Below are 13,884 nucleotides of genomic sequence, written 5' to 3' on the forward strand. Positions count from 1 at the left end.
CAAGTGCGTTACCATCAATGTAAATGGCCTGCGGGCAGAGGTTAAGTGTGTGTGTGGATGGAGTGGTTCTTGCGCAGGTATGCTGTGGATGTATGTTTCATACAAGAACACAATTATAAGTTTGGGCGAGAGTTACGGTTAAAAGGCTACCGAATGTATGTTAGCAGTTCTTTAAAATTTAAGGGTGGGATAGCTATAGCGGTGAAGGAGTCCAGCCCTTGGCGTGTCTTGAGATGGGAGGAGGGGGGAGGTGGGAGGGTGGTGAGGGTAGATGGGTACTGGGGTGAGGTGAGGGTTTGTTTTATTGGCGTTTACATGCCTGCGGAAAGCAGCCCTAAAGTTAAAATAGAATTTGTGAGGGAGGCTTTAACGTTTTACACTCGGGGTTTGCCGTTCGCCGTTCATTACCGTCATGCGTGGGGATTGGAATTGCGTTATCCGCCATGGCGATGTGGAGCCGAGGGGGGCGGGGTGCACTTTACCTGTCTTAAGGAATATGCTGGGGGATGCAGGGGTTTTTGATGTGGTGGGGAGGGGTGGGTAGGGGGTGGAGCACACGTTCGTTCCCACTGGCTATGTGGCCCATCTGGACAGACTTTATGTAACACAAGGAATTAGAGTTGGGCGCGTACAGATCTTTGATGTAGGGTTTTCAGACCACCGTGCAGTGCTAGCGGACTTGGGATGGGATGGAATGATCAGGGTTTATCCAGGTTATTGGAAACTGAACGTGCGGCTATTGGAGGGGGAGGGGGATGGGTCCGCTTTTCAGGATTGGTGGAAGAATCTCTGGGAAACGCGATGGGCAGGTGAATGTTTGTTGGAATGGTGGGAAACGCGTGCCAAACCCGGAATAGTGAGTTATTATAAGAAGCGGGGAAAGGAGAAGGCGAGGTGGAGGTATGGGCTACAAAACTATCTGGAGGGGCAGCTAAATATGGGGGGTGGGAGTAGTAGGTATGACGACATTGAACATCTTCGTACTCAACTTGCAGAAATTCACAATGAACGTTTCAATGCGGTTAGAGTCAGAGCAGGTATGGAAGAAGTGCTATGGGGTGACAAACCTTCGAGTTGTGTCTTGCGCAAATTTAGGGTCAGACAACAGGCGACGTCCCTCTTGCAATTGGAAGTATGCACGGGTCTGGGTGGTTACCTGCCGGGTCAAGTACTCCTCACCACAGACAGCATGAGTTTTTATGCTGATCTATGGTTTGGGAAAAAGCTATGGCGGGGGGGTCCATGCAGGTGGCCTGGTGGGGAGGGATTTCAGAAAAGTTATAAGTGACAGGGATAGAACGGTACTAGAAGGTAGAATTCGAGTGGAGGAGGTAGAGGAGGCGATTTTTAGTATGAGTAAAGGAAAGGCACCAGGTATAGATGGCATTTCGATTAATTTTTACAGTGCGCATTGGGGAAGTATTAAGCATTGTTTGGTTGATGTATTGAATTGCATGCTCACGGAGAGGAGGTTAGGTATGTCGCAAAGTACGGGGATAGTTGTGTTGGTGCCCAAAAAGGGAGGGGGAGGGGTCTGAGTGCATATAGAGCAATATCTCTTATGTGCTTGGACTATAAAATCTTTGCAAAAGTTTTAGGAAACAGAATGAGGAAGGTTATGGGGTCGGTTATTCACGAGGGACAGCTAGGCATACCAGGTAGGAGCATAAGGGATGGACATGTACGTATTAGGGAGTGTCTGGAGGAATGTCAAGGGGGGGGTGTCCTCGGGCTTGACTGGCAAAATGCTTACGACTGTGTTGATAGAGATTTACTGAGGCTTATTTTATTAAAGCAGGCTTTTGGAGAGGGGATTGTAAGATGGGCTGATACCTTGTATGTCTCGGCTATGGTACACATACAGGTAAACGGTAAATTGGGCAGCCGGTCCATATGGAAAGGGGTTTGAGACAAGGGTGCCCCCTCTCCCAGCTGCTTTTTGCTTGTATGCAAAACCCCTTTTATGAGCTGGTGGATGGTGGTTTGAGGCGTGGAACGCTGAGCAGTGACCATGCAGCGCGTGTGGTCGGGTACGTAGATGATACCACGATTTTGTTAAACGGGGAGGAAGATTGGCAGATCGTGGGATGGATTGTTGAGTTTTTTGGGGCAGAGTCTGGCATGTGAGTCAATAAGGCAAAATCGAAATTATTGGAGGTGGGTACATGGGTGGGGGGAGGGTTGGGCGAAAGGTATGGGTGGTCAGTCGTGGTGCAACTTTGAATATGTGGTATCGTGTACATGGCAGATGAGAGGGAGGGCCGAAGGGTAAACTCTGAATTGGTGGTTAACAAGGCTTTAGATCGACTTCGGGGGTTAATTATTATTATTACAATCAAGGGTGAAGCGCTAAACCCGGAGGATTATACAGCGCCTGGGGGGGGATGTGGAAGGCATTCAGGCTTAATTTGGGGAACTGGAGCACAGATCCAATTCCCTAAATCAAGAGCCCCTCACCAACATCAAGGAACCTTCCTTGAGGGGTTCGGGGGTTAAGAGCTGGGGATGTCTCATTGCAACAGAGGACAGTAGTGGTTAATACACTTGTTTATAGTAAGGTATTGAGTGTGGCTGAGGTGTACCCTTTAAGAGATGTGGATATTCAGGAACTGCAGAGAAGGGTCTTACATTATGTTTGGGGTTTTGGGAGAGCTTGGTTAAGTTGGGAGGTTGTCATGACCCATGTTCGTCTTGGGGGTTTAGGACTCTTGGCTTTGGGGCCACGGGTGAAGGCCCTCTATGTAAAGCAGCAGTTCCTCAGGGCGGGCGGTGAGAACGGCATCCGGGTGGGTCGGGTAATGATCGAAATGCGTAAATGGTGGAGCGGCACGGAATTAATAGAGTGTGAGGACATGCTGCATTTGTTGTTAAAGTTGAGAAATGCGCAACGGATCCAGGTGGGGCAAATGGTCAGCATATGTTGTCGTGGGGAAATTGTACAGGGATTGTCTGTTTTTCCGCTGTATAATTGGGGGGAAATATGGGACGGATTTTGTAAACTTAAGTTGGCACCAAGGGTTCGTGAATTGGTGTACAGATTTGTCATGAAGATTTTAGCATCAATATCGGTCTTAAATAGGATGGGTTTGGTAAGGGAGGCAGATTGCTTACATTGCGGTCTAGAAGAAACAGCTTTTCATGCAGTCTACTTTTGTGATACCTTGGACAAAGTTCGTTCGTGGTTGGGGCGAGTTTTCGATTTTCTTAGTGGGGAAGCATTTCAACCTTAAGGGCCTTAACATTGGACGTTAGCGGAGTATCAAGTGAGGTACGAAGAGCAATAATGTACGTGGTGGCTGATTTCCTCTATATCTCGTGGGGTATGCGGGAAACCGGGGGATCAGTTAGGATCAGGGCAATTGCGGCAGGTATCTACAGAACGTATTGCAGAAATAAACTCATATATGGTAGAAGTTGGGATAATAGTTTTCCTGCAAACTATCGAAGTCTTACTGTTCAAAGGTTGCTGCAACTGGCGGTGGAGTACGGCAACGGGGGGCTGGACTCCCCCCCCCGTGGTAGCACCAAACGGTATGTTCGGGACTTCAGGGTAGAGGGCGGGTTTTAGGTTGTGACGTGTATGCATTATGAATGGTTCCGTGCGTCTGTGTGTGTATGGTTGTGGCGTTGTGTGGAACTGAGATCTTGGATTAATCCTAAAATGGTCATGCATCTTGATAATACAGATAAAAAGCAATATTTCAGTATATGTTCCAGCCTCTGCAAGGCTGAACCGGTTCCCGACTATGGCCGGGGTTTGGTGAAGTATGTTGGGTCTTTCCTGGGATTCCCGTTAGGTTTAGTTTAGTCATTTGTAAGCGGATGCCACGCTGATATCACCGCTGAAAGTACAACGTTATACTGGCCTTTAAGGGGAATGTTCATAAGCAGACCTTTTGGTGATGATTGTAAACTTTTGATGAAGGGCAAAAAGTTTCATTTGTCTAAGATTGTTTTTGTATATGTAGTAGCGGTCACCGCTGTGAGGGGGGGGGGGTTGAGATGTATAATGTCCTATATTGTAATCTTTGGACATTCAAGTTCCTTGGGCAGCAGCTTTTGCGGGATATGTTGTTCCCTCACCCAGTGATATCACATGTATTTTTTTTTTTATCATTTATGGTGCACATAGTTGATGTTCAATTAAGCACCTTTACTAATATCACTGTATACAAGCAAGGTATATTTTTTGTGGGTTTATAATTAGTTTAAGAAGCTAAATATGGGGTTGGTCGGGGTATTAGGTGTCTTAGTGTTTCCTCATATGTAATCATACATGTTAGATCTGTAAAAGTCTTATGTTAATTATTAAAGGCTTTTTGCATATTTTGATTCCATTTTCAATATATACAAAAACAAAAATAAAGAACACTATATTTCAATTTCAAGAGTCACGTAGGTTTCTGATAGTTATTTTATATAACCATAGTACCATTGAGTGTGCAATGCATTAGTTTATGAGACATCGTTTTTGTATATAAAATTTCATATACAATATGAATAAGACTGTCAGGTTTTGGTTATATAGTTATTTTGTGTTTAAGGTATGTTCCGGTAGTCCTCTGTTTAGCTATGTATATGTTGTTGTCTTATATAAAGTTTTCACGTTTTTTGTTTTAAATCAATTATGTATACCATACATGTATACTGTGTTTTTTAAATAAAATATAAAAAAAAATCACGGTGTGATTATAAGGCCATATTTCAGAAAAGTGTTAAAGCCATCCAACTGTCATCAGTATAATTGCAATTATAATTTCAGTCGCTGTTACGAAGCTACTGACGGACCGGCAAACATTTAACCACATATGTACACTCATGCTGGTGGGAGATTCATTTGTAAAAACTTGCATTTGTGGTCACAGAGAGACCTATGCTAACTTCTATGTTGTGTATAGAAATGTACCTAGTTGGATGAATATTATTGTATCCAGCTGGCCCAGTGTCTTACCTACTGTACTGGACTTTTAGGACTCACTTGCCAAGGGGTCAATCCCTACCCGTTCTGTGGATAATTTAACCAAATACTCTTCCCCTTGTAAAGTTATTTATGTAGTTAATATATCCATATTTATGTAGTTAATATCTCCAAAAATAGCTATTTGTATATAAACAAAATAACTATTTCTGCTTGAGTTTGGATAACACTACTTGTATGTTAATACATAACTGGACGAGCTTAGCCGAGTAGCCAAACACTAAACTCTCGAGAGAGCTACCTGGATGCTGGTGAGCTCTTGATCCAAGGAATTGGACCTTTCCTCTCTATTAAACTTGAGTGTCTCACGTACCTTAGACGCTGTATAACCCCTGCGGGTTTAGCGCTTTCCCCCTGTAATACGAATAAGTATGGCGGTTCAGTTTGTATTGGGAGGTTCTTGACATGAAATATAACAGGTGGACGCAGACGCGGCCACACATTTGTAAGTTATATTTCAGAATATGAACACACATTTTAAACGAAAATAAGTGTATCAACGCTTCAGAATTTTTACATCAGTGCATATTACAATTAACATGGACTGGTGAAAATACCGAAAATCAATTGAATAAATCACGACTAAGCATTAAATTTGTGGTATCGCCTGTTTACTGTGATATTATTACAAGCATTAAATTTGTATATATTTTTAATCAATATTATTATTATTAGTGGTATTACTAGTAGTAGTAGTAGTACTAACGAACAGCATTTTTCCTCCAATACAAATAGATTTTTGAAAATCAGGTGAGGTACACACTATCACTGATACAGGTGACCGGCAACATGCCGGACGCTCATCCTGTAACGCCATGAGCAAACTATATAATCCGAGTATAACTCCTCCCAACCTTATTCTTCTCTCACACACTTGAGAGCTTCAAGTGTCAGTCTCCCACACAGTGAGAGGCGTCTAGCACGGCATATCCTCAGACCTGAGGCTAATCATAAATACCATCACTATGTACCTTCTTCTACTCCTCCTGTGCGTGAACATCAAAATGGTATACAATACCGACAGGTTGTTAGGTAAGACGCATATGCAACAGTTAGACAACTTTATTCCGAAACGTTTCGCCTACACAGTAGGCTTCTTCAGTCGAATACAGAAAGTAGGCAGGAACAGTAGAGATGTGAAGACGATGTAATCAGTCCGTCACCCTTGAAGTCGTAGAATTTGAGGTTGTCAGTCCCTCGGAACTGAACTTCTCCAGGCCGAGGGACTGACAACCTCAAATTCTACGACTTCAAGGGTGACGGACTGATTACATCGTCTTCACATCTCTACTGTTCCTGCCTACTTTCTGTATTCGACTGAAGAAGCCTACTGTGTAGGCGAAACCTTTCGGAATAAAGTTGTCTAACTGTTGCATATGCATCTTACCTATACTCCTGTGCGTAACGGCGGCCGCTCATCGTAGTGACTTGGGAGTCAATTTGGAAGAACTTCATTCTACACTGATCGTGAACCAGTTGTTGTTGTCCCAACAAACAGAACTCTTAAAAGAGATGGTCAACGCAGCACAACGTAATGAAGGTAATCGATAATCTACACTAATATTAAATTCATATTTCAGCTCCGAGAGGAAGAAAAATACGCCATCATTAATGTCCTTGAGTTTCCAAACTGACTTTGCCTCTAGGTTTGCTAGCTACCTGATTTTTTAGGAATTATTTTTATATGATAAGCAATTTAAGGACGTGTGATGTGGCCATGGTTGTTCAATATATTTAAAGATGGGGTTCCAAGAGAAGTGAATGATCGGGTGTTGGCAAGAGGTGTGGGGTTAAAAGATAAAGAATCTAACACAAAGTAGGAGTTGTCACAGCTGCTCTTTCCTGATGACACTGTGCTTTTGGGAGATTCTGAAGAGAAGCTGCAGAGGCTGGTGGATGAGTTTGGTAGGGTTAAAAGAAGAAAGTTGAAAGTGAATATAGGAAAGAGTAAGGTGATGAGTGTAACAAAAAAATTAGGTAACGAAAGATATGATACCAGATTGGAGGAGGAGAGTATGAAGGAGGTGAATGTATTCAGATAATTAGAAGTGGACGTGTCAGCAGATGGGTCTATGAAAGATGAGGTGAATCATAGAATTGATTAGGGGGAAAAGGTGGGTGGTGCACTTAGGAGTCTGTGGAGAGGGGAATGCATGAGAGTATAGTTATACCAATGCTCTTATATGGGTGTGAAGTATACATGGTGAATGTTACAACAAGGAGAAGGCTGAAGGCAGTGGAGATGTCGTGTCTGAGGGCAATGTGTGGTGTGAATATAATGCAGAGAATTCGTAGTTTGGAAATTAGGAGAAGGTGCGGGATTACCAAAACTATTATCCAGAGGGCTGAGGAGGGGTTGTTGAGGTGGTTCGGACATGTAGAGAGGGTGGAATGAAACAGAATGACTTCGAGAGTGTATAAATCTGTAGTGAAGGAAAGAGGGAGTAGCGGTCGGAGAGATTAGTGTAATTATGTATTATGCAATAAGAACTACGGAATTTCACTTCATCTTTCTGCAGTTTTTCCAGGTCCGTACTGCCCGCACCCTTACACACAGGTCCTGGACGAGTGCTTCTACCTGAGTACTCACAAACTCACCTGGGAGAAGGCACGCCAACACTGCCAGGGAATGTTGGGAGACTTAGCTTCACCCAAACACCCCTATGCTCTCAAGTCTTTCATTATAAGCTCAATAGGTTTGTATTATCGGATTCCTATTTGCTATGCATTAAATATTTGTTCTATACCCTTCATGTTCAGCCCATTGCAGGTGACCTGACACTTCACTGATGACACCTTTAAGATAACAGGACCTTCTCTGCATCCTAGATAATGACGATTTTCTCTTTTCTTTGTGTCTGCTGATGACCTCAATTGAAAGTCGAAATACACAATGATCTTTATTTTCTTTTACATGTGGGTTAATGTTTCTTATTAAAAGGTGTTCATTACACTTTTATTGCAACATTAACACACATATCTTTGTTTGGAAAAGTTTCTTCCAACTAACCTAACATGCCAGTCCAGCCTCTTAATAACCTTCAGAATTTTACTGTTGCTAAGACAGTCAAGTGGGTGACTGTTCACGAGCCGTAAACAATGGTTATCTATGTAATAATAACGTACTTTCTTGTGCGCTGTTAAGTCCCGTTTTTTTTTAATTCGCTCGCGTGTCATTTTTTTATCGCCTGTATAATATTTTATGTTTGCATTCAGCTATGTTTTAATTGGTTAAACTTGATTGCTAGAGAACAATCTAACCTAACTTAAATGAAGTTAAATAACATAAATCTAGAAATTTGCTGAAAGACATCGGTAAAATTCTTTGTAACTGATGCGGTTTTCAGTCCTAGGAAATGTAATTCGGTATATACAAGAACAGGCACACACGCGGAGGTCAACAAATAACCTCGCCAGAATAATGTTGCTGATTATTTCCAACTCGGGACTTGAGTCGCCCCTGTGAAGATGTAGTTGGTTTAAAGAGTTAGTATAACCTGCTGACTACAATTGTTCCCATTCTCATCACAAGGCTCAGAAAACACACACACTCGGATTATTTCTGTACTGATAAATGTGGGGTTTACCCTCTCTCTCTCTCTCTCTCTCTCTCTCTCTCTCTCTCTCTCTCTCTCTCTCTCTCTCTCTCTTTCTCTCTCTCTCTCTCTCTCTCTCTCGCTCTCGCTCTCTCTCTCTCTCGTGGGAATTCATTTGTCAGCCATGCTAATTCCAATACTATCTCATCATTGCCCTCAGTTATATATTCTCATTTCTTTCTCATCATTGCCCCTCAGTTTTATATTCTCAAAGTATCCCTCTTACCACCCGACTAATTTGTTACTCCTTCCTGCTCATATTTTGTGTTTATTCAAAGCCTTCTTTCGCAGCACTTTCTTAGTCAAGGAAGATACAATTTACTTAACATTTTCTCTCCTGCTTTATTTCCTCCACGCTGTCTTAATCCTACTCTGTTCTTACAAGGTTTGAGTCTCAGATCCTAATTTAAGCTTCAGGGTCCCTAATCTCTAAGGGGCCCCAGAAATGACTTTAGTCTACATTGCTTAAAATTTTTGAGTCTACTATATGAGATGGGGGGTTTAAAAAATAATAACAATATAGTGTAATTCAATGCAAAATAATAGTTAAAATATAAATTAAAAGGTTATTAAAGTATCATGTAGGCTAACTGTAAATGAAAAAACATTCAAATTAAGGATGTGTCATTCATTTTTTAAATATTTGTGGTAATCCGTCTTGGACCCCCACTGAAGAAGATAACCTCATTGCTGGTTGCCAATGGGCCCCGTAACAGCTCAAACTTTAGGGCCCCAAAAATGTAAATCCACCACTGCTTGTAGGCCTTGTCATAGATATTCTTAAGGCTGTGTGTGGAGCCTGCCTCTACTTATTCATCATACAGGTTGGCAATGATCTTGTCTGACACATTGAGTGTCCGTGGTTCAATCCCCGGCATGGGTGGAAACATTGGGCATGTTTCCATATACCTGCTGTCCTGTTCACCTAGCAGAAAGTAGGTACCTGGATATTAGTCAGCTGGTGTGGGTCGCATAATGGGGGACAAGACTGAAGGACTCCAATAGAAATAAGGCAGACAGTCCTCGATGACGCACTAACTCTATCTTGGGTTATCCTGGATAGTTAGACCTCCGGGTTAAAAATACGAACAAATCTTATTTTATTGTATCTTACCCTCCAAATGTACCTACTGTAACCTTTTCGCGTCAATCAACTGCTCGAGAATTTTGCATGTCGTTATTATGGCTCCCTTGGTTCCTATATTTTGTATATGTCTAATTCATTTTCTTTAGCCTCTATGGTTCATTTTGCTAAGCTGAGGAACTAGTCTTCTTGTAAACCTCTGCACTTTCTCCAGTATACAGCCTCACGAATATTTGCAATCTTAGATTCCCAATAATGAATCCCACTTTTTCTCGGAACACAGGAATTGGCGATGATAAGACAGTGTTCGTGGGCGGCGAAGACGAGAGTAAAAACCGTCAGTTTAAGTGGCTGGACGGGAGAGTCATCGCCACCAGCGACTGGTCACCAGGCGAACCCAACAACAGCCACGGAAGAGAATTCTGTGTTAACCTGTACAATACTCGTCACCCAGTATTTAACGATATTTCCTGCGATGAGCAACATCTTTTCGCTTGTCAGTATTACAGACCTAAGGCAAACTAGTCAATAATGTCTTAGTGTACATCCACCGTGTAATGTTGCAAGTCAACACTGGCTGTTTTTCACTTAGCTTTTAAGAGCTTCTGAGTTAAGGGAGTGTATTGTTCCTACATTATGTGGAGAAGGGAAGGAGGCACTGAAAACCGAGACAGGGAATCAGAAGAGGTTATGACCTGACTGACGGTGACACTACAGCACGACGGCTGTCAGTGAACCTTTTCACGATGAAGTGAAGGTTTATAAGCGAAATCTAGTAGATTACTTAACTGTAAGTAACCATTTTCGTATTATTGTGTATTCTCAAATTCTTTTAACTATGTATTAGACCAGTGCATTCTCCTAAGTATTATTATATTATTCCCTCAAAATAATTATATTTCTAAGTCGTATCTTATAAGAGTAATAACATATTCCTTATAATTTCATTATTAGTGTAATAAATAATTGCATTTTCTCATGCAGTTGGTATATCATTTTTGTAATTATAGTCGCCCTCTTGTGAAAGGGCAATTTAAATGGTAACAACTGCAGTAACGGGAAGAAAAGGACTTCACAAGTGTTGTGTGGCGTGGGTGAGGAGGCTTCGCTTCGCTTCTCATGACCCGAGTCTTTGGTAAGATGGGTAAGGAAGAAGGATGGGTAAGGATAGAATTATTGGAAAAGGGTGGGAGGGGGGAGTGAGGTAGGATATAAAAGGGAAGTGACACAACCACTTTGGTGCAATTTAAAAAGTGTATGTGCAATAATAGAAAATTCTTGAAGGGGTATAATACTAACCCATCAGAGTCACATAGATATAACAGATATATAGGTACATGACTCTGAATTATTGGTAGTAGATATACAAGTTGCAATTTTTTTTTTTTTAGCGATTGCATAACGAATATTTAAACGGCAAGGCAAGGCGGTAATTGTCTACAGAACTCATGAAGAATTACTTGACATGTTAGCTTCTTTCAAGGTGGTGTCCCGCCATAGTAAATGTAGCGAGTTTATATCAGTATATTGTTATACAAGATGTCTCCCTAATTAGGGGCGATAATTTTCTTAGTAGACATAGAAGGGTTCTGGTGTTACCCAATCGTCTTCATCTGCAGGAAGGTTGCTCAAGATCATTGGTCGATGGTAATCCTCTTTATGGATGAAGCGACGCAGCCTCTGTGGGAGAGTCATTCTTTGGGTCCTGTGAGGAGGAGTATTAATGATATAGTCAGTGGTATTTTCAACTTGGAGAGGATGTTCTCTATCTGGCATGTAGAGTTCTTGCATTGCATAGAGTTGTCTCTTCTTCAGCGTATCAAGGCGTACATTTAAGGCAGTAATATCCTGTTGTACGTGTAAATCTACCATTTTGACTCTGTCTCTCCTCCTGGTACCCGTAAGAAAGCGAAGAGGGTAAGGAGGATGCAGGAGGAACATTGCAAGGCTGAGGCTTGAGTTCACTTCTACACTGAACTGTGATGTCTTCACATGGGTGTGTGATAAAGCCAGCTCTTTGTTGAGTTGAGAGAGTTGGCAGGTCTGAGTGTTGGTGGATACTGAGGTAAGACAGTAAGCCTAAGAAAATCCTGCTTACTAATGAAAGTAAAATAAATGTTTAAATATATAATACTGAAACATGTTTTGAAAATGACTTTGTAATTGGAAAAAATGCAGTAGAATGGCTTCAGTGTTTAATTATCCAGGATATTATGTCACTCAATATCCTGGAGGTCATGCTACTCAACATCCTGGAGGTCATGCTGCTCACAACATCCTGGAGGTCATGCTACTCACAACATCCTGGAGGTCATGCTACTCACAACATCCTGGAGGTCATGTCACTCACAGCATCCTAGAGGTCATGCTACTCCTCAAATACTTTAATAGTAAAGATATTCTTTCCCTGCCACTTTGGACCAGAATCTCTATACTATTTTCGTTTGTGTCAAAATAAATCAACTTTCAAACACAGAGATTTAATTTAGTTAGTATTTATTCAATTACTAAAAACAACACAATGGTCTGTCAGGACTCAATTCACCCAGATATCATCAAGTATACGTAACACCCTAAACATTTAAAGTAAACATTATTTAGTGTCCCATAACATTCATGGTGTAATATATAATACGATTCACAAATCGCAACACCTGACAATACAAAGGAATGTCGGTAACATTAACAAAGAGTCAAGCTTGCTAGGCTGCAGGAGCGTCTCCCCAGATGGTACACTTTATATTCCTCCCAGGAACTTTTTATTTTCCTGTGTGGTGGCTAGTATTCCCCCCCCCCCACTTCCCTCTCAATATAGAGGAGGTGAGAGAAATAATGATGTGATAAGTGAGTGAGACGTGCCCAAGACCGAAATGTTTTCTAACAAATATGGCCTAGTGTTTGTTCACGTGTTTTTCTAAACCAATTTGTTGGTATCTATTACCAAGGTTTATACGACATCATTAATACAATAAATACAGTATTATTACTATTCAACTGCATGAGAAAAATGAAACTACATTATTACTATGAGATATAAGAGTGGAAAGACGGGTAACAAACAAAAAACTGAGAGAAATGGTTGATGATTATCGTAGTCTACAGAACGAGAGCAAAAAAAAAAAAAAGTGTGTCGGAACAAGAATCCTTCACATTTCCGAGCTACTAATTAATTTTTACAAAAGAACAATCTTACCCTCAGGGAAGACGAAGATTGTTTTCAATTCGTGCTGTGTGATGAACCTCACATTAATAGGAAAAATAATCTTGTTAAGTGTTGCTTTAGCCTCAGGGTGAATTAGGTATTAGATAGAGAAAAAGAAAAATCAGTCATTAGAGAAGGTAGGAAATTTTTAGTCGGTCGTCCACTAAAAGTTGGAAATACGTATATAAATAGTATTATATACATATATATATATATATATATATATATATATATATATATATATATATATATATATATATATATATATATATATATATATATATATATATATATATATATATAAAATACAGTACGAGGAGGAGGATGAACCTCCACACTTGTAACGTAGACAGTGAAAGGGGAAGACCTAGGTGCAGAGACCGGGAAGGGAAAATGTGGAGGTGGATGAAGGGAAGGAGGGGTTAAAGGAGATTTGTTGGATCTCTGAGAAGTAGAGGGACGATTGGGAGGTGTCGTACGAGGTCTTGTCGATACCGTGGTTTGTGAGGGAGAACACAAGAAGTGAGGACAGACCGAGGTGTTGAAGTAGAGACGTCTGAGCCCAGGACAGCAAAAGAATTAGATACAGGACTGACTATGGGACTGGCAAGCGCAGAGGAGGCTGCAGAAGATGGGACCCCAGAAGTGGGGGGACGTTTTGAAACACGAGAATAAGAAACACGGGGTAGTCTCCCTTGGAGGCGGAGATGAGAAACTTCCATAGCATAAGGGAGACCTCCTGCCTCTTTGAGGCAACGAATTTCCCGCTCATTTAAGTAGACCTGGCAACGACGAGAGTACGAAGGGTGAGCCTCATGACAATTAAGGCAAGAGGGAGGTCGACTGCAAGATGTATTAGAATGGTCATCGGCATCACAGACTGGGCATTCGGCTATAGATCTGCAATATTTTGCTGGGTGGCCAAATCGCCAGCAATTCCTACACTGTTGCGGTGTAGGGATCACCTTCCGAACTTGTAACCGATGTCCTGCTACATAAACAAGAGGATGGGAGTTCACGGCTG

The 13,884-nt window shown here is 41.6% G+C and overlaps 1 protein-coding gene across 1 annotated transcript in view; it reads left to right on the forward strand.

The window, feature by feature from the left end:
- LOC128687883 (low affinity immunoglobulin epsilon Fc receptor) overlaps positions 1-11,845 on the forward strand; it is a 29,738-nt gene extending 17,893 nt beyond the window's left edge. Inside the window, exons 4-5 of the mRNA XM_053775449.2 lie at positions 7,498-7,674; positions 9,942-11,845. Of these exons, the coding sequence (XP_053631424.2) occupies positions 7,498-7,674; positions 9,942-9,954 (190 nt within the window). The 3' untranslated portion in view covers positions 9,955-11,845. The remainder of the gene's footprint in view (positions 1-7,497; positions 7,675-9,941) is intronic.
- The last annotated feature ends 2,039 nt before the right edge of the window (positions 11,846-13,884 follow it).

The sequence above is a fragment of the Cherax quadricarinatus genome, chromosome 10 (genome assembly GCF_038502225.1).
Source record: "Cherax quadricarinatus isolate ZL_2023a chromosome 10, ASM3850222v1, whole genome shotgun sequence".
Taxonomy (NCBI): Eukaryota; Metazoa; Arthropoda; class Malacostraca; order Decapoda; family Parastacidae; genus Cherax; species Cherax quadricarinatus.